Genomic DNA, 25,837 nt, shown 5'->3' on the forward strand with positions numbered 1-25,837 from the left:
GGTTAAGGGAGGGGATGCCCAGAGTATCAACTGGTGGCTCAGGACAGAGTCACTTGCCTAACTATGTTCTAGTCCCACTAAACCACTTTTGCTCCTCTCGACTACTCCTCGGAGTAAAAAGAGAAATATTTTACCCAGGTGTCCTTTTATGAACATTGTATTCTGATGTCCAATAGACTTCATGTGTTTCAGTTTGAGTAGCCTCTCAACAGCTCTTTTTTCCTGCATAATGCAAATCAGTCATCCTGTCTCTAATCCCCAGATTATCCTCTAAACGGATGCTAGAATTATCCTTCTGAGAGAACATCTGATCACGCCGCTCTTGGGCTTTCTGTGTCTGTTCCCTTTACCGGCTCTACGCTCCACCATAACTACCTACCTTCCGGTGCTCCGCCTCCACTGGGTTGGGCTTTTCCTCCCCTGAGCCCCGCCTCCATGCGCCCTCGATTGATTGGAGGAGGAAAGCGGCCCGACCATTGGTCCCTTCTTGAGGGGGCGGAGCCCCACGGCCTCGGGTCCTGCAGCCTCAGGCCGAGCGGCGCCGAGCAGAGCCGAGTGGGGCCGAGGCCGGCAGGGCGCGCCCCGCTGGGCAGCCCCGCGGAGCTGAAGGATGCCCGCCTCCGCCGCCAGCCTCTGGCGGGGTTCCGGGCCGCCTCCGGCCTCGCCCTTCCAGCTGCTGCTGTTGGCGGTGCTGAGCGGCCCGGTGTCCGGCCGCGTTCCCCGCTCGGTGCCCAGGACCTCGCTTCCCATCTCGGGTAAGGCGCGGGCGCCCAGGCCCCGCCCGGAGGTGCCCGCACCCACCTGCCCTCCCCGCCGGGGCGGCCGCACCCAGGTGGCCCTCCGCGCGGCGCACGCGCGGCCCGGGCGGGACCCCCACGCCGGGTTCCTCCACCGCGCGCGCCGCCCGGGCCTCGCGCCTCGGCTCCCCCGGCACCCCCGGCTGAAGGGGCCGGGCCGCAGGAGGTCGGCTCCTCGCGGTGTGGACTTGGGTACCCAGGCCCAGGGAGGGCAGGGGGTGGCCCGACGTCGTCCCTTTCGATGTTCCCTGCCCCTCATTCCCCTCTTCTCCGCACACCCAGGCGCGCGTCACTCCAGCCTTGACGCCCATTCTCCTGCCAAATCCGTCTTTCATTCTCCCCCGACCACCCAGCTCAGCGCTCATCTGCCCAATTCAAGCCCCTTGAAGCCTCTGTGCGCTGCTCCCAGCCCTCATCCCCCTCGCCCACTCTCCAGACCCCTCCCCTCATCTCTAGCAGCTCCCATCCCATTAGCCCACTTCCTCAACATTCCCTGCCCCTTCTGCCCATTCCCTACATGGGATGTTGGGAAATCATTCAACGAGGTTGATTTAGAGTGCTGTTTAAATGGTTTTAAAGTCTTCAGAAGGGAATTGGGGAGGGGAGTGTCATCGTTTCCAAAGATGGGGAAGAAGCCAGGGGTTGCCACACGGTTGAAAGTGGTCATCAGCGTGAGTCACACTTAGAGGCTCTCTGCCGAGGTAGGTATGCCGGTGGTCATAGACCTTGTTTCTTAGTGAGCGTTGAGTTGTAGCATCTGGGGCAGACGAATCAGTGACGCAGAGTACAACCTGTTGGCAAAAACACACAACCAGGTAATTCATACTAATTTAGAGTCTAAAAAGGAACTTAGAGGGACGCTTTGAAGCCAGGAGGCAAAGCTGTGGTCAGAGACTGGGGTTTCAGTTGGTGCCAAAGCAGTAGCTGCAACCTGGAGTTGAGGCTTTCAGGCAGGGCTGATGTCCAGGAATCCAGAGAAGTCTAGGTGGCAGGGCGAAGCAGCGATGGGGGTACGAAAGAAGACCGGGGGATCTAGGGCTTGTACTAACCTTGTGAGAGTACTGGATACAGCACTGAGGGGAATATGTGTGTGGGGTGAGGGGTGGGCGGGCCTCCATACATTAGCACATCTTGGAATGAATGGATGTTTGGCCCTCTCCCATCTAATTGCAAGGAGATGGGGGAGGTAGAGCAGAGCCGTGTTGGAGCAGGGGTAGGGTCCCCAGAGCCACAGGTTGAGCTAAGAAGGTAAATTCAGGCTGACTTATTTGTTACAACCTTTAAACAGATAAAGAGTTTTGAATGATGATCTGAGGTTCAGAACTGGCCAAAACTAGAGCACATGCCTGAGGAAGGAAGAAAGGAACCATTTGTGAAACGTGCTAGGTGCTTCCACATTCGTTATCTCATTTAACTCTCCCAACACCCCTGGATAGTGTCATTAATTGGAGGAGGAAAGTGATGCTCAGAGAGAGCAAGAACTTTCTCAGGATCATGTCCCTGGTAAGTGGAAGAGCCATATTTTAATGCCGGCTCCTCCGTTTCCAAAGCATATACTCTTTCCCATTACACTGTCTACCTCTTTGGGCAGAATTGGGGGGAGGGCCAAGGCTAGGGAGAGGAGATAGACTCCTCAGTGTGTTGGTGAAAGTAGTAAGTAAAAAGTTACTATAAGTATTGATTAAAAAATGGAAATTTAGGAGAGGAAAACACCTGTACCTTCTATAGGTATTTTCAAATTATGTGTCACATTGCTATGAACAGAAATTATAAACTTAACACTTAGGCTGTTATTTTAATAAGGTGTTCTACTGTTACAGAAAAAGCACACTTGAGTAGATTGTGTGCAATTTTTTCTTTTCCCTTTTTTTCTTTCTAGAGGTTTTTAAAATTCTATTTTTTATTATTATATTGTCTCAAAGATACATGAATCACACAAAATGTGCTAACTATTGTGGCCTCATCAGTTATCCATTTCTGGGGAAGCTTGGATAGTCGGTTTCTCAAGGCTCTGTTTTGTTTCCCTGATGGCTGCTGAACACATGGTACCTGGAAGAAAACAAAAATTAGCCTCTTGGCTTTGTCCTTGTAGACCCAACCCTTCTGACTTGACAGCTGGGATTCTTTCCTCTCTTCTCTTCTCTTCCTGCCAGAGGCTGACTCCTTTCTCACTCGGTTTGCTGTCCCTCTGATACACAATTACTCTGTTCTCCTTGTGGATCCTGCTTCCCACACACTTTATGTCGGCGCCCGGGACACCATCTTGGCTTTATCCCTGCCTCTCTCAGGGGAGAGACCCCACAGGGTGAGAGATGAGAGTGGGACCCTAGAGCATGTGATGAGATCCCTGGGGAAGGGGTGGGAGGGGAGGTGGAGGGAGTTTCTTAATAACTAAAGGTGCAGCAGTGGGGTCAGGAGGAAAGGGGGCATTGGCGAAAGGGAACAGAGAGACGGTCAACTTGATGTGACCTCTTCTGAGGGTGATGGGGTGGCCTGGTGACTGGGGAGGCTATGGAGAAAGTTCCTGATGATGGGGAGGAGGCCACAATGAACAGGTTTCCGGTGACACTGGCAGAGGAGTCAGTAGAAGCACAGTGCTCTCGGGCAGAAGCTTTCAAGCTCTTTTCACTGCCCATTAGTGAGAAATACATTTTACATCATGACCCAGCATATAAAGTGTGTACTGAGAGAAATGTTTCTTGAAGCAATACTTGTCCAGTATTGATACATTCTGACATAGTCTAGTCTTTTTTATTAAAAGTAATGTTGGTCATGATTTCACAATTGATTTCATTCCTCATGAATGGGTGGGGACCTCCAAACAGTGCTCTAGAGGGGTCCGAAGGTCCCAAATTGACAGAGGTCGCGGAACTGGGACTGTCTCACCTTCCCCTGACCTCGCAGGAGTTTGGGAGGAATCTGGAAGAAACTGTCATTTCTCCTTTCTCAGATTGATTGGATGGTGCCCGAGGCGCACAGACTGAACTGTAAGAAGAAAGGCAAAAAGGAGGTAGGTTGGAATCCCAACCCTATTGTGAGTGCCCCAGCTCGGGCTCTGGGTGCGTCCCCTGCGGTGCCGCCCCCCCCCCACCATGGGTCCGACTCGAACACCATGCCATCACCCATCATCTGTGACCCCAGAGCTGCACCTCCCTGTCCCCACTCTGCCCTACCCTTCCTCCTACCTGCCGCTTCACTTCTGATTCTCACCATCTCTGACCCCCAGGACGAATGTCACAATTTTGTCCAGATTCTCGCCTTTGCCAATGCCTCTCATCTCCTCACTTGTGGCACCTTCGCTTTTGATCCGAAGTGCGGGGTTATTGTGAGTGACAGGGGTGGGGAGAGAGGGAGTGGGGGCCTGTACCCGGGAGAGTGACTGGTGGTGGGGTGAGGGGTTGGGCAGGGTCTCCTGTGAGTGACCCGGATGGGGGCGTGGCTAAGGATGGGGGCGTGGCTAAGGCAACCACGTGGGAGGTAAGCATTGGGGGCGGGGCTGTGCTTTCACTGGGTGGGGCCTTCCCCCCCCCCCCCCCCCCCCCCCCGCAGAAAACGGAGGGAGAGGGAGAGGGAGGTGGTGTAAAGAAGGTGGGGTGCACGGAATGTGGAGACTGAGCGGGAGGGTGAAAGACGTTAGGGATGTTCGCTCGGATGGGCAACCAGGAGAGGCTTACAGAGGTCAGTAACTCTGTGTGTGTGCTTTGTCCAAGCAGCTTGGGTCCGCTTCTTGTTTGGTGCAGCGCGTGCCTGTTTCTTTCTGCTGTACCATGGGACTGTCTCTCACCATGCTCCCCCACCTCCACTGCCACCCGCATTCTGTTGTGAGCTGTGCCCCTCTGCTCTCACAGCTTCTCAGTCATTGCCCACTATGGTGGTAACTGCTGACCCCATACTCTGGATCTCGCCTTCAGGGTGGGCAGTGTGTCAGTCTCATCTTCTACCTGGATCCTGTCCCTTGCCATTGAAGCTGTGGACATCTCTGCCCTCAAACCTGAGCAGGCTTGGGGCACGTGTACTCCTAATCACATCTAGGCTGGTCATGGCTGCTTGGGTCTCTGGGACTGATGACCTCTCAGCAGGGGTCTAACAGTGTTTGAACTCTCACTTGTCTAGTCACTGATCCTTTGACCACATATATGCAGTGCCCTGGGGTGAGTGCAAATCCTCACCTGTCCTTTGTATCTAGTGGCTTCCCTTTCTGCTCCATAGAGCAATGGGAGGGTGGGGTGGGGTACAATGATCCTTCTTTCCTGACCCTAATCCTTAATGCTAGACCTTGCCTTGATTCTTCTGCTGTCTGCAGTAATCCTTGCTGCCTGGATCTGGTTATTGCATATCTCTGTATCCCTCACATCTCTGCTATTGCCACATTTGTCCTTTCCTGGTCTGCCCAGGCTCCAATGAGCTTCAGAAGAATGAATACTGGAGCCATGGCTTATAGACAACGGGCTCATTCTAAGTTAGTCTCTCAGTGCCTTCTAGTCTTCCTTGGCTCTCCAAGGTGGGACCTTAATGAGACAGAAAATGTTCTAGACATGCCTGTTAGGATTGCTGTGACTTGGACCCCCTCCATTCTCTAACATCATCGGCAATTGCAGCGTGAAGCCAGTGGCCTGTGTCCTGCTCCCACACCTTTCAGCTCTCTGTACCTTCCGTCTAGCTGGCTAATGAAGTGAAGGCCAATCTTTGGTCAAGGCTCATTTGTAGAATATGGGTATAGTCTCAAAGAGGTCATTTCTGTTAACCCTTCGAACTATATCCCGAGTCTGCCTTGTAGACTCTCTGAACATTCTCTTTTGCCTTTACCTGTCTTATCTTTTTTTCTTTTAAGATTTATTTATTTTCCACACCCCCTCCCCTGATGTCTGCTCTCTCTGTCCATTTGCTCTGTGTTCTTCCATGTCTGCTTGCATTCTTGTCAGGTGGCACTGGGAATCTGTCTCTTTTTGTTGTGTCATCTTGCTGTGTCAGCTGTCTGTGTGTGTGGTTCCACTCCTGGGCAGGCTACACTTTTTTCATGTGGGGCCGCTCTCCTTGCAGTGCACACTGCTTATGGTGGGGCACCCCTACACGGGAGGCTCCCCTGCATAGCACAGTACTCCTTGTGCATGCCAGCACTGCGCATGGGCCAGCTCACTACACAGGCCAGAAGGCCCTGGGTACCAAACCCAGGGCCTCCTATATGGTAGGCAGTCACTATATCAGTTGAGCCACATCTGCTTCCCTACCTGTCTTATCTTGCTACCTGGCAACCCCAAGCTGTTTGACCTAGCTCTTGCCATATCTTTAGGGCTGAACTTCTTATGATGCAGACCAATGACTCTGCAGCTATGTGACTCTCATCTGAGAGCTTTGACCAACTAGTCCAAACACAGCAACTCATTTGGAGATTATCGTGCAGAAAAATAAAAGGTTCTTAAAAAGGAAGTTCAAGCTTTAGACTCACCAGCTTTAACAATGTGGTGTGCTTCCCTCCAGTGACAGCTCAGCGGACATTGGAAGAAAATATTTTATTTTGTTTTGTGGAGGGAACTCTTGAATTAGCAGAAAAAGATGTTAAACTTCTGACAACAACAATGATGACAAAAACTACAACAAGACTTCCCATACAGTGTGTATCTACTCTGTTTAAGACTTGGTACTAAGTATTTTACATCATGGCTGAGTTTAATTCTCATCCCTACATCATGATATTTAAGTATTATTAATTTCCATTTTATCGGTAAGGAAACAAGTTCAGAGAAGTTAGAGACCACTTCTAAGGTTATATAGCTCATGGAGTCAGAGCTAAGAGTCAAACCCAGGTTTATTTGCCTCTACTCCACTGTTCTGTCCCTCTAGTCCAGCCTGCAGCCCAGACTACCTTGTCTTCTTATGACATTGGACCTGTTTCATGTCACAGGGACCATTTTATGCACTCTGTACCCTTTCTTGGCCAAGGCCAAACCACAGATTCCAACCCCACAGCTCAGTGAGAGTCTTCCTACCTAGTTCTGCCTATTACTAGGCAGGGATTTGCCTTCACTACACCTGATTTCGAGAGACAGTGCTGATTGACACAATGAAGATACAATGAAGAATCTCAACATTCAGATGAAGAATGTAGTGGAGTGGTCTTGTTCCTTTCAGACCCTAATTAAACATCACTTTGACCACACAGTTATCATAACATATCTAGTTAGCAGGAAACTCAATTTCTCAAAGGCTCTAAACATGGATGGCATGATGATGCCATTTGGGGAAACTGGGAGAGCACTAGTTTTGGAAGGTGAGATTAATTTTTTTTCGGACATGTTGAAGTTTAAGGGGCTGATCTGCGATCTCTGTGAGGAAGTACAGCAGCCAAATAAAAACATGGACTAGAGTTTGGAAAAGATCAGACTTAGATTGGGGAAGATTTAGAGTTTGCGTAGAAGCTCTGGATGGACATGTAAAAATGAGTGACCTCTTTGAGGCATATGTGAAAAGGACTAAGGACAAATCCTTAGGACACATTTAGGGACTATAAAGAAGAGAAACTGACTAAAGGAGACAGAAAAGTAACCAAGAGGAAGAAGGGACTCCAGGAGGGTAGTTTCAAGAGAGTAAAGGAGTAGAATATTTCAAGGAGGACGGTTAGAAATACCAAGTGGTGCGTTAAGATTAAAGAGCGTGAGAACTGAGAAAAAGCTCCTCCTCTTCGTCCATGAAATGCAAGGAAGTAGTTCAGGCATAGAGATGGGAAAACAGTTTGTTTTCTAGAATAACAGGTGATCTGATTTCAATAGACTGAAGAGTCCATTTTGAGAAGCAGTGCAAAACCAGTAGCTTGTGCTAAAGAGTTTGTACTCCAGGCAGAGGTAAGCCATTTATATCAAGTCAGTGACTGATTCTCTAGGAAGATTAATCATGGGTGAATATGTTGAATAAGTTGAGGGTGAGGCTAGATAGTGTGGAGAAAGGAGGTGGTTGTCATAGTTTAGGTGAGGTGAGAATGCAGTAGCAGTTATCACCTCCATCTCCAAAGTGCTCAGGGGCTTGGTAATCTCTTACCACACTGGTATCTTTCTCCGAAGGTTAGGATTGCCACACAGTCTTTATGGGGTTCTTCCATTCCAGAAGACTGTCAACCCAATGTTTCCTTTTTGGAGACTTTAGATCACATCAACAGGCCTTCTTTAAGGTGCTCTCAGTAAAATAGAACCTTGTTTGCTAGCTGCAGCAAATAGTATTCAGAATGTGCCAGCCATACGCTCAGGGGATATATATACATCTTCCAATTCCAAGTACCATCCAGGTAATTAGGCTTCTGCAACACCTTGTCTCCACCCTTTCTCCCCCAAGCTTGTAAACTAGAGCTCATGCCTGACACTTGCAGGCCATAACTTTGATTTCCAGCCAGCCACAGTTAACTTCTCTCTCAGTCCTAGGGTGACCTAACTCTTGACTTCCCTTTTCAGATGTTATCTTTTTTTTTTTTCTTTTTTTAAAGATTTATTTTTATTTTATTTAATTCCCCTCCCCTCCCCCGGTTGTCTGTTCTTTTTTCTGTGTCTTTTTGCTGTGTCTTGTTTCTCTGTCCGCTTCTGTTGTCGTCAGCGGCACGGGAAGTGTGGGCGGCGCCATTCCTCGGCAGGCTGCTCCCTCCTTCGCGCTGGGCGGCTCTCCTTATGGGTGCACTCCTTGCGCGTGGGGCTCCCCTACGCGAGGGACACCCCTGTGTAGCACGGCACTCCTTGCGCGCATCAGCACTGCGCATGGCCAGCTCCACACGGGTCAAGGAGGCCCGGGGTTTGAACCGCGGACCTCCCATGTGGTAGACAGACGCCCTAACCACTGGGCCAAAGTCCGTTTCCCTCAGATGTTATCTTGAAGCTTGTCTTAGTGCTGGGTGCTAGGCTGAGGTAACTCCTGGCTGGCCCTGGTGGATCTCTCACACCCCACACCCCTGCTGAGGTCAGTGTCTGGGATCTTTGGATGAGGAAGGCACTTAGCTATGAAATTCTGACCTGAGCTTCAGGTCATTCTTCACTGACTTTGCAGATTCCCTTCCCCCCTTGGATGTATCCTTGACTCTGACCTTGTTTCTCATCCTTGGGACAGGAGTAGGGGGAAGATGGTCTTTTTCTACCTAGGCTCTTGGGCTTCAGGCGGCCCTATATCAGCCTGCACTCTTCACCCTTCTTGAGGGTCCAGCCCTCAAGAGGCCTGCTTTCTTCCTGGGTCTTCCTTGTCCTATTGCACATCACCAGTCCATTGTAAAACCTACAGTTTGCTAACCCTTTAGTGTCTTCTAGGGCCATCCTATGTGTTCCTTCATTAGGGCTTGTAGGTATTGGGTACTAGGGGAATGGAGGGAAGAGGACTGAACTGATGAAAAGAGGGATGACAGAGATGGGAAATGCAGGAATGGGGGACAGAATCAGGAAGAGAGGACTGGGAATATGGGGGTCATAGCAGGGGGTGTGGGAGATGAGTGGGGACGTGGGTGTTCCCTTCCTCTGACCTTCTTTAATTCTCTCCATGAACCTTCCCCATCACCCCTCAACCCATTGCCCCCCTTCTGGTCTTAGGATGTGTCCAGTTTCCAGCAGGTTGAAAGACTTGAGAGTGGCCGGGGGAAATGTCCTTTTGAGCCAGCTCAGCGGTCAGCAGCTGTCATGGCTGGTGAGTGGGGGGAGACGAGGACCTGTGACTTGCTATGATGGCCTCCTTGCCTACCCCTGCTGTTGGAATTTCTGTGTCCTTTCTCTCCTTTCCTTGGAATGTCTCTATTCCCATGTCTTTTCTTAGCCTTTTGTTTTCTTCCCAGAGTGCCCATGACCTCCTGCTTGTCCCAACAGTATTATTTCTCCAACAGTATTGTTTCTCCCTGGAGAATGTCTCCTCCCTACACTTCTCGTATGAGTGTTTCCTCTGTTAATCTTTTCTCACAGTGTTAATTTTTTTCCTGTGTACTAGAGGAATCTGCTATAATGCATATTGTAATAAATTTGGAAAAAGTATAAGGAGGAACATTTAAAAAATCCAAAATAGCACTGTCCAAGGGAAGCTTGCTGCGATAGAAATGTTCTCTCTTTGTGCTGTCCTGCTCAGTAGCCACTATTGCCTGTGGTGGCTTTTGAGCCCTTGAACTGTGACTAGTATGAATGAAGAAAGGAATTTTAAAGTTTATTTAATTTAATTGAAATGTAAATAGCCATGTTTGTCTGGGGGCTTCCATATTGGCACAGTTCTAGAATATCCCTACTCAGAAAACCACTGGTAATATTTTAGTACATTGCCAGCTAGCATTTCAAATTTGAGTATGGACACACATATACACTCATGCATATGCATTTTGCTGGCCAATCCTTTGTTGTTCAGGGGAATCATTTTTGTTCTCATTTTAGATAATTTCCTTGTGATTCCTGGATATGGATTACTATATCAAAGGGTGTGAACATTTTAGGGCTCATTATACATTGCTAATTGAGTTTTTAGAAAGAGTGTACCAATTTACACCCTAAACTGGCAGTGAACGAGAGTGTTTTTTCTTCTTTCACATAAATTTCTCCAGAATTTATTGTCATTTAAAAAACTTTGCTGAGTTGAGACAAAAAAATGGCACCTTCTTTTAATGTTTATTTCTTTGAATATTAGTGCAATTAAGCATTTTTCATATTTTAGTTCTTATTTTTATTGCTCTTTGGTAAATCCTCTGCTCATGTCCTTGGACCAATTATCAGGTGGAAATATTAGAGTACCAATCTATGTCTTTTCTTTGTGATTTCTATATATCTCTATGATTTCCTTTTTAAAGCTCAACCCTTCCTCATGTAAAAAGCAGATAAAAAACTTTCTCTTAAAAACATTTTTTAAACATTTAACTCTGATTTTTTTTTAGGAACTTATTTTGGTGACTAGCATAAGATGAAGATCTCAATTAATGTTTGTCAACTAGCTAATTAGTTGACTTGGCACCATTCATCCTACTTTATTTCTTTTGTCACTGACCTACACTGCTGCCTTTATCATAAAATTAATGCTTACTGAAACTTTTTGACATTATTTTGAACAAGAAAAATTGGAACACAAGATAGAGCAATGACATTTTTTTCTTATGCATGATGTTATTAAAAGTTATAAAAATGAAATCACTCCTTAGTCATGCAGTTTATGAATCACCATTTCAGAATAGTAATAAAAAATGACAAAAAGTTTTTGAAAATGAGCTAACATACATATCCGTAAATACAATGTTTTAATCCTTCACCTCCTCTTGAAATTGGTGAGACCTTGTTCGTATTCAAACGTGTTTGACTAAAACAGCCTCATAAATGGTTTTTTCCTTGGCTTTTTACAAAGTATCTTTAGCAAAACTTTGAGCCAGGTATTGGAATCTTTAAGAAAGATACCTCACTTTTAGCAGTTGTGAAGGTTTTTTGATTCTACAAAATTGTTGATTAGGCTCTTTGAAAATTTTCTTAGGAATGATAGAGGTATTATGAAATTTAAAAAAGAGCTTTTAGTGATGAAAATATTAGTAGAGTATAATAGCAAGATTATTGCTTTATTTTAAATTATAAAAATAACAATGTGCCTTGTAAAAAATTGAGAAAAGTATAGAAATATATAAAGAAAGTGAAAATTTTATTCATAATTCTGTCATCAGGTAAAAACTTATTAATTTGGAGTGTTTCTTCTATTTTGTGTGTGTATGTTTGTATATTTATAATAAATTGGGATTATCATGAATATTTCACTTAATATTATATGAGACTTCTCATTATAGAAATAGTTGCATTCTTCAAAACATGATTTCTGGGGAGTGCCTGCTTCCCATATATGAGGTCCAGGGTTCAATCCCCAGTACCTCCTGAAAAAACAAACAAACAAATGAAAAAACCATCTTACTGAAGAGCAGATGTAGCTCAGTGGTTCAGTGCCTGCTTCCCATCTACAAGGTCCCAGGTACCTCCTAAAAAAACCCCGAAAACCTCATGATTTCTAATGAATACATACTATTCCATCATACAGATGTAGCACAATTGAATATTCCCATTTAATTATTCATTTAAAATATTGAATAAATTGTTGCTTTTTTCAATAATGCAGCAGAAATCCTTTTACATAAATTTTAATGTAAATTCTTTATATGAACTAATTAATTGTATAAAAGTCCATGCAAAGTACAATTGTCAAAGAGTGTAAAGATTTTTGTGGTGCTTGATAGGTATGTCCCACCTGCAGTGCACGAGAGGACTTGTTTCACTACACTCTTGACTATCCTAAGTAATAAAGTTAACAAACGTATAAACAGGGACCTCCTGCAAAGGCCACTTTGATGTGCATTTTGATGTGCATTTCTATTAGTGAGGTTGAACATCTTTTCTGGTGTTTGCTGGTACTTGTTTTCGGAAAAGTCTCAAATCTGTCTTCAAATATGACATTTTATCTGTATTTCACTTAGATAAAATTTTAAAAATCTTTCCTACGCTTGCAGACATATGCAAATATATATGTAAATATACATATGTAGGTATATACATGCATGTATGTATGTACATGTGTATGTATGCATGTATGTATTTTTTCAAAATAAAAATCAGATTGAGATGTATTCAGTTATTTTTTCTAACCAGCTTGTTTACTGAACTTGGCACCGGGGCCTCACTCTCCTTTTTTGCCAATTGCAAATGTGTGTTTTAGTGTTTACTGACATGATCCCCTCAGCAATACTTTGTCAAACAATTGCACCTTCTGGGATGTTTTATTCTATGACCAACTGCACCAGAGGATTTGGAACTGAGACTGTCCTGGAGAATCTAGGACATGAGGGGTCCTGTGTCCTCTTGTGGACTCCTGCCCTGTGACTGCTCTTCCTTCTCTAGGGTGTGAGTGTGAGTGTTTGTGGAGGACTGGACTGCCAGCCCCTGCCCCCTGAAGTGTCGCCCCCTCCTTGGTGTTGGTGAGCCTCTGCTCTTGCAGGGACCGTGGACTCTCTGGCATTCTTGGTCCCTTAGTGAGCTCTGGACCCCTTGACTTCCTTCATTGCCAGGTCCTTGCCTAATAGCTGTGGTTCTGTACTGGTTCCAGGGTCTTTGTGAGTCCCCTCACCCTACGCACACCAAGGAATGCTCCCCAAATATTCATAACTCCTCCCTTCTGTCTCCATCCTCAGGGTATCTGTGACACAGCTTCCCCCAGAGGTTTGATTTTAGACTGTTTGGTGTATAATGCTCTTACGGAAAATGTTCAGTCCAACTCTGACTTCTATCCCAACTTTTTCCTCCCTGCGAAGTGCAAGGATTGGCCCATTTGCTGCCTGGACCTATGACCAATAACCTAAGTTTCTCACCCTCCTGAAATACTGAAATACTCTGGATGGGAATGGGATGCTGTTTTATACCTTCTGGCAACAAATCAAGCATAAGGCCCTTTGAGGTTTCACCAGGCGCTGTAAAGAACGTGTACTGGATGCCAGCATGCGCCAGGTGCTGCTGGGCTCTTTGTTACCTCACTTAGCCCTCAGTGCTCCTCTGAGTATGCTTACTATTCTACCTTTGAGGAACCTGAGGCTTAGGGATGTTGATTTGCCCATGATCATTCTGCTAAGAAGTAGTCAGGGTTCAAACCCAAATCTTCCTGGCTCCAAAACTCTTGAATTCTGTTCACAACCTCAAGGGATAGAATAGTCTCCCCTCCTCACCCTACCACATAAGGGACATTCTAATCTTCCACTACTGCCCTCTCAGGGCTCCTGACCCCCTCTCCCCCCTCCTTTTTTTTTTTTGCTCTGCCTAGAGTATTTTTTAGTGCTGGTTATCTTTTCAGGGCCTAAGACATGTACCTGCTCTCTAGCGTCTGTGCTTCCCTTAAAGTGGCCTTACCCTCTACTGTGTCCTCCAAATGTCCTGGGGTTTCAGGGCACTGGCTTCCAGCACATCAACCTTTTGTGGTTCTCTAGCTTCTCTAACTTCATCTTTTCCAGTAGCTTCTCCCCTTAAGGCTCTCTTCTTGCATCACCTTTGTCCCTGGCTGTCACATTCATGCTTTGACTTCAGTATGATATTTGAGGATCCTCAAATTGCTGGGTCCAGCCCTTATTTCCAAGCCCTTCTGTTTAGTTGCCAACCACCATCTCTGTCCAGATAGAAGCCACTCCAATATTAGGTGGTCCAGCAACTGAACTTGCTTCCTCTCCAACCTCCTTTCTGAGCCCTCTCCTATTATTGCCTGGCTCAGTTATTAATATCACCAGCTACACAGGCATTTTATTTCTTAGAGAAGTTTTGAATGTACAAAACACTCATGCATAACATACAGGATTCCCATATATCACCCTACCGCCAACACCTTGCGATGTTGTGGAACATTCATTACAAAGGATGAAAGAACACCATCAAAATATTACTGCTAACTGTAGTCCCTAGTCTGCAAACTTTCAAGCTAGGAACCTTAGAGATAATTTTTATTCCATCCTCTCATCTCAGGTTCAAGTGATTTTCAAATCTCTACTTCCAGAAATCTCTCCCAGGCCCAGCCCCTTTATTTCCTCTGCCCCTGCCTCAGTTGAGGCCTTCTGCTCTTGCCTGGGCTGTGTAAATGGCCTTTTAACTAGTCTTATCTTCTTTAAAAAAAAACACAAAACCGATTATGTCACTTTCCTCCTCCTTCTTTCCAAAAAAAAATCCCTGCAGTTTGACCTACAGGAGAAGGTCCATATCCCTGGCATGGCATAGCAGATATCACAGTTCGGTGCCCATTTCTGCACCCCCAATTTCTCCCTGCTCACCTAGGCCTCTCTCCAGCTGGAGCTTCAGCCCCAGGGGTGTACCACTCTCCCTGAACATGGTTCACCTCTTCCATTTACTCGTCTTTCCCTGAAGTTCCCTTCCACCTGGTTGGATGTCACCCCTGAGATGCTTCTCCCTAGGCAGAGGGAGCTGATTCTCCTTTGGGATCCCCCCCACAACCCCATCCTGGGATCCGGTTACTTCTTTGTCTTACTCACCTGGGAACTATTGGGGCAGCACCTTTCATGGCGCCTTGTACCGGGGTGATGAAGGAAAGTAACTGTGAGCCTCAAGACTCCTCTGAGGGGCCTGTGACCCCCTCCAACCCCCAAATCACCCGTCCCCGCTCACATCGGAGCCCTGTGCAGCGTGACTGCGCGTGGCTGGGGCTCTCACGGTGCGCCCACAGAGCTGCCCCTCCCTTCCTCCCGGGGCATCTGTGCTTTCTCTCGCACCACCCTTAGGGTGCCCGTGCCCCTCCGCCGTACCAGCAGTGAGGACGAATTCCTCGTTGCTGTGCTGTGTGCCAGCTCTGCGCAGCCCCTCGCCTGGTGGTTCTCAAAGTGAGGCCCCGAATCACCTGAGCCGGGTCACTCCAGGAACTTGTTTGAAACGCAGGTGCTTAGACTACCCCCTCCCCCGAAATCTACTGAGAATGGCTGGGCCCCAGGCCCAGGAGTCTGCATTTTAATCACTCTGATATACTCTAGAGCTGCAGCTTGTCCCAGAGCAGTAAGAACCCTGGGTCCCGCAGGCCTTTTCCGTGGCTTACTTAGGGAACACCCCAGGAGGTCCTAGCACATTTAGGTATTGGTGGGTGGAGTCGTCCCTAACTAAACAGAAAGACAACAGTATTTGACTTGTCCTGTTAAGACCAAGGCACTGATTTCCACCGGGAGGCTTTTCTTCCCTCCAGGAGCATGACCTTCCCAGCACTTTCCCTGAACACTGCATGCTTAGCAGACCCGGCTCTCCAGGGCGCTCAGCCCCCATGGCCGCAGCCCCCGCTTTGTGCCCTGCCCTGCCTGGGCCCCTCTTGGCCGCGCCCCGCGGGTCTCTGAAGGTCATCTCCTCCCTGTCGCCTTGCAGGGGGTGTCCTCTACGCCGCCACTGTGAAAAACTACCTGGGGACCGAGCCGATTATCTCCCGGGCCGTGGGTCGTGCCGAGGACTGGATTCGAACAGAGACCTTGCCGTCCTGGCTGAACGGTGGGCAGAGGGGACGGCGTCCGGGGCAGGTGGGCTGGGGGCCGGCGGGTGGGAATCTGAGCCCATGCCCCCCACCCCTCTCCCCTCCGGCTCCCCAGCACCAGCCTTTGTCGCTGCCATGGCCTTGAGCCCCGCCGAGTGGGGGGATGAAGACGGAGACAACGAAATCTACTTCTTCTTCACGGAGACTTCCCGAGCGCTGGACTCGTACGAGCGCATTAAAGTCCCGCGGGTGGCCCGCGTGTGCGCGGTGAGACCCCATCCCCATTCTGTGTCTCCTGCTCTGACTGTCCTTCTGTCTTTTCCTCTTTTGCTTTTCTCCTCTGTCTACCTTTTTTTCCCCTCTACCTTAACTTCTTTTCTGGGAACTTGAGGAGTGTGGGGGAGAGGGCAGCGATCTTTGACCCCAATAATTGCCCCGGTGATTTTGGGCTGGTGTGAAGGTAAAAGGCAGGCCTCCTAATGGGCAAACTGGGTTCAAGTCCCTGCCCCACGACTTACTGCCTCTGTGACACTGGGCAGGTCCTTTTAACATTTTTCAGCCTTAGCTGCAAAATAAGGATGAGAATCCTGCCTGTCCATTAGGATTGTCTGAGGACTAAATGGGGTCACTGGGCTAAAGCAGGTAGCATAGTGCTGCATAAGTCCAAGTGAACTTAGTCCCAGCCACTGCTGCTGTGACCCCTTCCACCCCGGTATCGATCGCCTGCATCTTATTGTCCTCACGGTGACTTTGTGTTTCTGTTCTTCATTTCCGTGCATCTGTCTGTGTCTGCCCTGAAGTCAGGGAGGACATTTGTATGGTTCAGCACCCTCCTCCCCCGATGTTGGTCTTCTAAGGACAGCTTCCCGTGTACTTGTCATCCCAGGGGGACCTTGGCGGCCGGAAGACCCTCCAGCAGAGGTGGACGACGTTTCTGAAGGCTGATCTGCTGTGTCCGGGGCCTGAGCATGGCCGGGCCTCCACTGTCCTGCAGGACGTGGCCATTCTTCGACCTGAACCTGGCGTGGGGACCCCCATCTTTTATGGCATCTTTTCTTCCCAGTGGTGAGGTGGTCCTGGTGCCAAGGAGAAACACGGGGTGGGAGAAGCCGTGGGGTTGACGAGATGTCGGTGTTGTTGCCTACGGAGAGGGAGGACTCCTCCCCTAACTGCATGGCTCCCCGCACCCTTCTCGAGGGTCATCTCATTTGATGAGGGAGAAGCTGCTGTCCTCTAGGTCCCTCCAAATACCTGGCTCCATCTGTGACTCTCCCAGGGAGGGGGCTGCCATCTCCGCCATCTGCGCCTTCCGACCGCAAGACATTCGGACAGCGCTGAACGGTCCCTTCCGAGAGTTGAAACATGACTGCAACAGGGGATTGCCTGTCATGGACAATGATGTGCCCCAGCCCAGACCTGGAGAGGTGAGGGGGCTGCGGTGGGTCGTCCTCCCCGGGGCCTGACTTAGGAGCTGCCATGAGGGTGAGAGTAGAGCTGAGCATCTTGGATCCCCCCGGGAGAGTTTGCTACCATCCCTGTGCTTCCTCTAGTGCATCGCCAACAACATAAAGCTCCATCAGTTTGGCTCGTCGCTCTCCTTGCCTGACCGTGTGCTCACCTTCATCCGGGACCACCCGCTCATGGACAGGCCAGTGTTTCCAGCCAATGGCCACCCTCTGCTGGTCACTACAGATACGGACTACCTCCGAGTCGTGGCCCACAGGGTGACCAGCCTCTCAGGGAGAGATTATGATGTGCTCTACCTGGGGACAGGTATATTTAATAACCAAGGAAGTTGCCTATCTGGTGCAGACATAACCTTGGCACAGAGAGGGTCCCCTGCAGATCAGCAGCAGAGTCCCGGGATCTCATTATGTGTTTTACCTTTGCCTGCCCTCCCAGAAGACGGACACGTCCACCGAGCAGTGCGAATTGGAGTCCAGCTCAGCGTCCTGGAGGATCTGGCCTTATTCCCAGAGCCACAGCCAATTGAGAACATGGAATTGTTCCAAGTGAGTTGTAGATTCTGGGGGGTATGGCAGGAAGATCCAGTGGGTGACCCTGAGGTCTGGGAAGTCCCGTGTGTTCCCCTCACCTGTGCCCCTTTCTCCAGGGCTGGCTCCTGGTTGGCTCTGGTACTGAGGTGACGCAAGTGAACACAACCAACTGTGGCCGCCTTCAGAGCTGCTCCGAGTGCATCCTGGCGCAGGACCCTGCCTGTGCCTGGAGCTTCCGGCTGGATGCATGTGTGCCCCATTCCGGGGAGCACAGGGGGTGAGTGCAGCTGCAAGGGCACCTTGCCTGCTGTCCCAGGGCTCGGCCCCATCCACGTATCTACCTCTGTTTCTGATCCATCAGTTAATGCTGCCCTTCGGGGTGTTGTGTTTTGTTTTGTTTTTCTCTCTCTCTCAGCATCTGCATCACTTGCGTGCCCCTCTGTCAATCCATTCTAACTCATCTGTCTGTCTATCTGGTGCCATCTCATCAATGTCGTTGCTGTTGGAGATTTGGACTGGAAGGGTATCAGGAATGAAAGAAAGAGAAAAGGGAGAAGGAAACAAAGAGAAAGAATGAGAGAGCTGGGATCAGGGGGTCTGCGAGTAATAACTCCTCGGACAACTTCATTGTTTACAAGGGGCTCTCTGTATACCTCAGTGTACGTGACAAGAAGCAGGCATACGTAGCCTACGTGCCAATAAGCATAAACACATAGCGTATGTGACATCAAGCAGCAACACGTATTAACTATCAGCATTTCCCATAGTCTAAGGAATTTTAAAAAATCCTATCTCAAGGTACAAAGTCTAAGTGTTCTATTCACTACAAAAGCTTATGTGCTCATCTTTTCTTTCAGCCTTTAACAGCTTCATCCCATTTGCCGGGAACTCTTAATTACTGCATTCCTTAGGTTGCAAGCGTAGCCATAGAGACAGCACTAGCTTGGAGATGGCAGGTCTCTCCTTGAGAGGCCACTGTGCCTCAGTTTCCAACAGTTGCCTCTCTTTTGTCCTTGCCAGTCTGCCCTGACTGTGTGATTGACCTCTTTACAGCTTTCATCTTACAAGTAAAAGCTGTCAGAAGTATTGTCACGATTGACCATGTACCCCTTCCTTGAGATACTTTTTCCTCATGTCTTCTGTGACCCTGAATTTTCCTGGTTTTCCTTCCTCCCTTTCACTCCTTTTCTACCAACTTCGGAATGTTGGTGTTCCTTAGGGTTCAGCTGTGGACCTGCTTCTCTTCACGTGCCACCAGTGTATCTCTAGCTGAGCTATGGGATTCCCTACCCAACTGCCTGCTTGATAGCCGCCTTAGATGCTGCACAAGCAACTCAAACTTCCAAGTCTAAACGTGCAGGGTTGTTTCCTCTTGTATCAATTCCTCCTCTGGTTTTCCTCATCTCAGTAAAGGAACCTCCATCCAACCAGTTGCTCAGGAAACACCACATTGTATTGAAACTTGTACGGACTCAAACTCCAAAATATTCTCACTCTATCCGCTTCTCTCTACTTCTGTTGGTACCACCCTATACAAGCTATGCCACTTCTTAACTGGACTACTCTAATAACCTGCAAACTTGTCTCCCTTGACCAGTTTTGGGCTCCTACCATTCATCATTCAGCAGCTGGTATGAAAACATATGTCAGATTGCATCATACCCTGCTTAGAAACAGATTATTTTTCAGGGATCTTACCAAAATGGTTTCCTGTTTGCTTTTCAAGAGTTGGTCAAAAGGCTTTAGGAGCCCATTCTTGGCTACCTCCCTTCTTTCAGAGGGATTCCTGTGGGTAGGTGGGATGGCTGAAGTTCAATGTCAGGAAGTCCTTAGTGAACCCCATTCTGGAGGGGCTCGGGCTCTCTAGGCAGGCACAGGCTGCCCAATGAAGGTTTTGTCATTTATATGTGACTCAACCCTGTTGGGATAATCCCAGCAACTCCTTAGTCCTCACTGTAAAGGAAGGGAGTTAAGGGAGATGTATCTACTAAAGAGATCCATTGTAGTCTGAGTTACAGGAATATAGGTTAGATTAAGTCTGATGTTAGAAAGATTCAAATAACCTCATCCTTAACATTCTACTTTGCCTGCTTCTGTGGGGTGCAATTGGAAGATTTAGTACCACCGGGTTGCCTGGTAGCATCAGACATACATTTCTGTAGCCTCCCCACTCCTGTGGTATAGCATTTTCTTTATGCATCTGACCCATCATCCCAGAAAGCTAATTTTTTATACAATTTTAGTGGTCCATAAAATTCCATAGGAAATATTCATTTCTCCACCTCTTTCATAAATTTGGCCAGATAGTTATTTTTTTTCACTTTAAAACGTTAAAAAATATATATTTTCTTTTCTCTCTTCTTTATTATTTTATCTGTTCTATTTTTTAATTTTTATTTTCTTTTAAACTTTACCAATCTGATAAGCAAAACTAGAATCTCATTATTTTAATTTGTATTTCCTTGTTTATTGGGCAGGTTAAATTTTTTTTCCATTTCATGTCTTTTTTTAAAAGGAGGTACCAGGGATTGAACCTTGGACCTAATTATTCATAGGAAATAGGTGCTCAAGCACTGAACTACATCCTCTCCCTTGCTCATGCCTTTTGTCTCTGATACATTACTGTTTTCAATCTGTTGTTTCTGCATCGTTCATGCTGTCTGTTGACTCTGCTTCATCCTTTTGTCTGCCATCTGTCTGTCTGTCTATTGTCTCTGAACTAGTATGTTTGGCTAACTTTGAGCCTACCATGCTCCCCAAGTCGACTAGACTAGCCAGTCTTGGTTTTACAAGGAAACTTCCATCTATTTATACCAGCCTCAGTGCTCATTTCAGGGGCCTCAATTTGCATCGAAGGAGTTCACTCAAACTGAGATGTTTATGTGTTCAGATTGAACTTTGCTCTGGTCTTCACTAGCCAGTGAAGGTTACAAGGCTCCCTGGCCTGAGAGTAGAGCCAGGGGGGTTAGCAGTCAGCAGGTCTATCTTGTTATCCCTCTGTCAGACACAGCCCACCCAAATCCTGAAAGTACCAGGATTGTGCTATGTTTAAAACAGATCCAGTAGAGGCCAATGTATACCAACACTATTGAGGAGGAAGAGCCTTATGGAGATAAAGCCTACTTTTATGAAACAGAAGAGCATCTCACTGACCTTCATGATTTTTTTAGCCTCAACTCCCTATTCCCGACTCCCACACCCTCCCCTGGTCACTATGACTGTGAGTTTGCTTATTCTAGTTGTTTCGTGTTGGTGAAATCATACAATTATCTGTCCCTTTGTGTCAACGTATTTCACTCAACATGATGTCTTCAGCATGTTGTTGTATGTACCAGAACTTCATTCCTTTCTAGGGCTGCACATTTTGTTTATCCATTCATCGTTCGTGGATACTTGGTTTGCTTCCACCTTTTGGCAATTGTGAATAATAACACTATATCAGGGAAGTGGATGTGGCTCAAGCAATTGGGCTGCTGTCTACCATATAGGAGGTCCAGGGTTCAATACCCAGGGCCTCCTGGTGAAGGCAAGCTGGCCCGTATGGCAAGCTAGCCCACATGGAGTGCTAGCCCGTACGGAGTGCTGCCCCACGCAAGGAATGCTGCCCCACGCAGGAGTGCTGGCCCTTGCAGAGAGCTGACTCAGCGAGATGATGCAACAAAAAGAGACACAGAGAAGAGATAGTAAGAGACTCAATAGACCAGGGAGCTGAGGTGGTACAAGAGAATGATTGCCTCTCTCCCATTCTGGAAGTTTCCAGGATCGGTCCCAGAGCCGTTTAATGAGAATATAGGCAGACACAGAAGAATGGACACAGAGAGCAATGGGGGGGGGAAGAAATAAATAAATTAATCTTAAAGAAAAATAACACTATGTCAGTGTGCAAATATCCATTCCAGTCCCTGCTTTCAGTTCTTTTGGGCATATACCTAGAAGTGAGATTGCTGGGTCATATGGTAATTCTAAACCTAACTTTCAGAGGAATTGCCAAACTATTTTCCACAGCAGGCTGTACCATTTTATATTCCCACCAGCAATGAGTGAATATTCCTATTTATCCACATCCTTTCCAACATTTGTAATTTTCAATTTTATTAATAGTAGCCATTCTAGTGTGTGTGAAATGGTATCTCACTGTGGTGGCCCCTCACTGAATTTTGCTTAGTTTTTAAAGGAAAAAAAACTTTCTCTTTTCTCTTAAATGATAGAAAAAAACAAACCATCATATATATATATTCTTTTCTTTTTCCCCTAGAGAAAACTTGTGGTTGTGGATAACCAGCTACATTTCTTGGAGAGTTCCCACATTTCTTTTTTTTTTTTTTTAATTTTAATTTTATTAACATATATACAACCTAATTCCTTGTGTCTTTTAAAGCTTCCCTACCAAACATCTTTCTGATAGACCTAGTGCAAGTTTAGCTAGCTATGGTCTGCTAGATATATATGCAAAATTTAGCGTGGCAAATGCCACGAGGAGTATAAGAAACATTGGGTTTTGTTTTGGGTTTTGTTTTTGCGTCATTTATTTATTTATTTGTAAATTTTATTTTGTTTTGAAAGAAGCTTTAGATTACATAAAAGTTACCTCAAAAATGTAGGGGGATTCCCATATACCCCACCTTCTCCCCCTTCCACACTTTTCCCCATTAATGACATCTTTCATTAGTGTGGTACTTTTGTTACAACTGATGAACACATATTGAAGCACTGCCACTAACTGTGGACTAGAGTTTACATTATAGTTTACACTTTGTACTGCACAATTTTATAGGTTTTGACAAAGTGTATAATGACCTGTCATTGCAATGTCATGCAGGACAATTCCAATATCCCAAAAATGTCCTGTGTCATACCCATTCTTCATCTCCCATCCCTCAGAACCTCTGGTGGCCACTGCATTTATATCAATGTTACATGTTCTTCCATTGCTAGAATAATAATAAGTCACTTTAGTCCATAGTTGCTTTTCCCCCTAATGCTTGTTCATTCTTCAATCTTGAGGATTTTGGCATTGAGGTTTCTTTTTTTTTGTTTTTTTAGGAGGTACTGGGGATTGTACCTGGGGCCTTGTATGTGGGAAGCAGGTGCTCAACCACTTGAACTACATCCACTCCCCAGCGTTGAGTTTTGATTGGGGGGAAATTTAGCAAAGAGTAGCTTGTTGGCCAATGATTCCAGGAGTGACTTATGAGATGATGGGGGATGTTTCGCATGCTTGAGTGCTCACTGATTCTGAGCGGGGTAGTAGAAAAGGTTGGCACTGGGTTGACTGTGTATTCTCTTCTTTATAGGCTGGTCCAAGACATGGAGGCAGTGGATGTCTCCTCTCTGTGTCCCGAGGAACCTAGAGGTCTGTATGGTTTAGGGGAACATGGGCGGAGCGGGGGAAGGGGGTAGAGAGTTGTCCATCTTGGGCCTCCTTTAGAACATGGATCTGGGAGGGTGGCAGCCAGGGACACACAGCCTTATCCTCTTTGGGAATTCCCTTTCCATCTCCAGCATCACCCCACCTTTCTATCCCCATACCCCCAGCCTGTATCATACCACCTTTTGTGCCTCTGCTGTTTTCCCGCAGAACACCCAGTCGTGTTTGAAGTTCCTGTGGCCACGACTGCACACGTGGTCTTGCCGTGCGCCCCCAGCTCAGCCTGGGCATCCTGTGTGTGGCACCAGCCTCGCGGAGTGACGGCACTCCCCCCGCGGCGGGACGGGCTAGAGGTGGTGGTGACCCCAGAGGCCATGGGCGCTTATGCCTGTGAATGTGAGGAGGGTGGGGCCGCCCACGTGGTGGCGGCTTACAGCTTGGTATGGGGCAGTCAAGGGGGCCCCCAGAGCCGGGCCCACACCGTGGGCGCGGGGCTGGCCGGCTTCTTCCTGGGGGTTCTCGCGGCCTCTCTGACTCTCCTCCTGATTGGTCGGCGCCAGCAGCGACGGCGACAGCGGGAACTCCTGGCTCGAGACAAGGTGGGCTTGGACCTGGGGGCCCCCGCCTCCGGGACCACAAGCTACAGCCAGGACCCTCCCTCCCCGTCTCCTGAAGATGAGCGGTTGCCCCTCGCGCTGGCCAAGAGGGGCAGTGGCTTTGGTGGCTTCCCTCCACCCTTCCTGCTTGACCCTTGCCCGAGCCCTGCCCACATTCGCCTGACCGGGGCTCCTCTGGCCACGTGTGATGAAACATCCATCTAGAGCCGGGACAAGCACCACGAGTGCGTGAGTGATGGGCGCTGGGCCTCGAAGACCGTCTGAGCCCTCTCTGGGTCTGTGATCGCTTGGACGTCCCTGTCTGCCCTGTCTGGTCTGGATGGGCTGATGGCGGGGTCATTCCTGGGCCCGATTCTGGGTTCCCTGGGGAGATCAGAGCTGCGGCTCTGCAGCTAACCTAGACTTCCCCTTCCTGAACCCTTGGGGCCCCTTCAGACCTGGCCCTCTACCTTGAGCCCAGGAGTTTGGGGAATGGGCTCCAGGACACAGTTTTGACCTAGACTTGTGATCAGAAGGGGCCCTGGTCAGAAGGAAGAGCCATGAGGTGGAGGGGGGCTCCCGCACACTGAGTCCTTGGTGGCTGAGCCTCCCAGTTTGTCTGGTTCTCTGTGGGGAGTGCATGATCCCCGCGTTGCAATGTGGAGTCTCTGCCCTGAGGTCAACCCCCATCCCCCATCCAGTTTTCCTTCTTCCATGGAAGAGAGTGTGTAAATACCTGGGTGTTACAGGAGCCCCGGCCACCTGCCCATGGCTTAGTTGTGTTTACAGGGGACAGGGGAGGGGAGCCAGGGAATGCCTTTCCTTTCTAAAATGAATCAAACCACTGCCCTCTCCTTCCAGCCCACTTCTCTAAATTTGAGTAGAGAAAAGCTCCCCAAGTGACCTTCTGGGCGGTACATGCAACCCCATATTTCTCTTTGGCTTTTGCCTCCTTGCTGCCACCACTGCCACGCCACAGCTGCTTTCCTTGCTAGAGTTTGGGCTGAAACCCTTTCCTTGGCTCCCACTCAAAAGAAATGTCCTGACATACCGAATATCTGGAGAAGACCAGAAGGGAACAGTCACAGAAGATATAAGTGGCTTCGAGCCACACCTGCATCAGAGACTTTGCTCAGGGTAAAACCCTTGCCCTAAAGCAGGAGTTCTCCCTCCTGGGGTCCGGGAACTTGCCGAAATTGTATGCAAAATATTGGATGCTCACAGTGGGTCTGGGGTTTTCTGAGGGGGGGGGGGGGGGGAGGTTTTATGGCTTTCAGCAGATTTTCAAGGCTCTAACAAAGGCAAAGGAGCACTGCCTAGAGGCCACCTGGGTTTGGTCAAGCTGAGATGGTGCCTCTCTGGCGGCTCTTCCAGCCATGCCAGCAGTCAGCCCTGTGGCCAGCCCTGGACCTGGAGTTGCTGGGTGACTTCGTTCTTGTTTCTTCAGTCCCTGGAGCTTGAGCTCTGTACTTATTTGAAGACCTGGTCAATGCTGACCAAGCTTAAAGACCTCTTCCTGCCTCACAGCTCCCAGATGCTCTAAGCTTCTCCTGCTTAGTTCCCGTCTTGGCCTGTGAATGTGCCTCATTCATCCCTGGTGAGGGACCTTCTTGAGCACCAATGAACAATCCAACCTTTTCCAGTTTGAAGTTTCCAGCTCCCCTTTCCTTGGCAGCAGCCTGTGAACTATTCAAAAAGAGTCCCTTTGGGTTCGGGATTTTCCGTGGCTTTGTAGCTAATGAGCGCGTGATGTTTGGCGGGTAGTCCAACCTAGGGACCTCAGTTTACTCATCTGTAAAATGGGGATAATAATACCTACCTCAGGGTTGCTGCAAGGATTCAATAAGAAAATGTGTAAACAAGTAAAGCACTATCTATACCGGCAGTGGTGGTTATTGTAAAAATCGGCTGATTCGACCATAATCCTATAGTTTACCCATGCCACACTCATGACGCCTGCAGTCATTTTAGGCCCCTTCTGGTGCCAGGAGGGTCATTGTCTCACTGAGATATCCTGTCCCGGGCCACCTCTGGGCAGATCCTAGCTGCCAGTGTCTAGATTTCAGGAGGCAGGTTAGCTGACCCCAGACACCTGCTGGTCCTAATGGGTGGGAGTGGAGGATGGCTCCA

General features: G+C 48.1%; 1 protein-coding gene and 1 long non-coding RNA gene across 5 annotated transcripts; one reads left to right on the forward strand and one right to left on the reverse strand.

The window, feature by feature from the left end:
• Positions 1-491: 491 nt before the first annotated feature.
• SEMA4F (ssemaphorin 4F) lies at positions 492-25,586 on the forward strand. Of its 3 annotated transcripts, XM_058278978.1 has the most exons (14): positions 492-755; positions 2,951-3,102; positions 3,748-3,807; positions 4,024-4,122; positions 9,350-9,443; positions 15,644-15,763; positions 15,862-16,013; positions 16,633-16,811; positions 17,023-17,170; positions 17,297-17,519; positions 17,649-17,758; positions 17,860-18,020; positions 23,038-23,096; positions 23,322-25,586. In XM_058278978.1, exons 1-14 carry the CDS (start codon positions 611-613, stop codon positions 23,930-23,932), a joined length of 2,313 nt encoding a protein of 770 aa, XP_058134961.1. In that variant the 5' UTR covers positions 492-610; the 3' UTR covers positions 23,933-25,586. The 3 variants fall into 3 exon arrangements, with proteins under 3 accessions (XP_058134961.1, XP_058134962.1, XP_058134963.1); XM_058278979.2 differs by lacking the exon at positions 4,024-4,122 and having other exon boundaries at positions 555-755; XM_058278980.1 differs by lacking the exon at positions 2,951-3,102 and having other exon boundaries at positions 678-755.
• Positions 1,360-4,068, reverse strand: LOC131274025 (uncharacterized). 2 transcript variants are annotated; one of them, XR_009181229.1, is made up of 4 exons: positions 3,983-4,068; positions 3,684-3,782; positions 2,748-2,846; positions 1,360-1,588 (listed from the first exon to the last, which is right to left on the reverse strand). It is a non-coding gene; the product is annotated as an uncharacterized lncRNA (long non-coding RNA). The 2 variants fall into 2 exon arrangements; XR_009181228.1 differs by lacking the exon at positions 2,748-2,846.
• Positions 25,587-25,837: the final 251 nt, after the last annotated feature.

Source organism: Dasypus novemcinctus, chromosome 17, assembly GCF_030445035.2.
Source record: "Dasypus novemcinctus isolate mDasNov1 chromosome 17, mDasNov1.1.hap2, whole genome shotgun sequence".
NCBI lineage: Eukaryota > Metazoa > Chordata > Mammalia > Cingulata > Dasypodidae > Dasypus > Dasypus novemcinctus.

What these genes read in the sequence shown, in the direction of transcription:
- SEMA4F (XM_058278978.1), top strand. Translation starts at nt 611, where the DNA reads ATGCCCGCCTCCGCCGCCAGCCTCTGGCGGGGTTCCGGGCCGCCTCCG. An exon ending in CAGGGGAGAGACCCCACAGG is followed by an intron (nt 3,103 to 3,747) that starts GTGAGAGATGAG and finishes CTCCTTTCTCAG; the next exon opens with ATTGATTGGATGGTGCCCGA. An exon ending in AGAAGAAAGGCAAAAAGGAG is followed by an intron (nt 3,808 to 4,023) that starts GTAGGTTGGAAT and finishes TCTGACCCCCAG; the next exon opens with GACGAATGTCACAATTTTGT.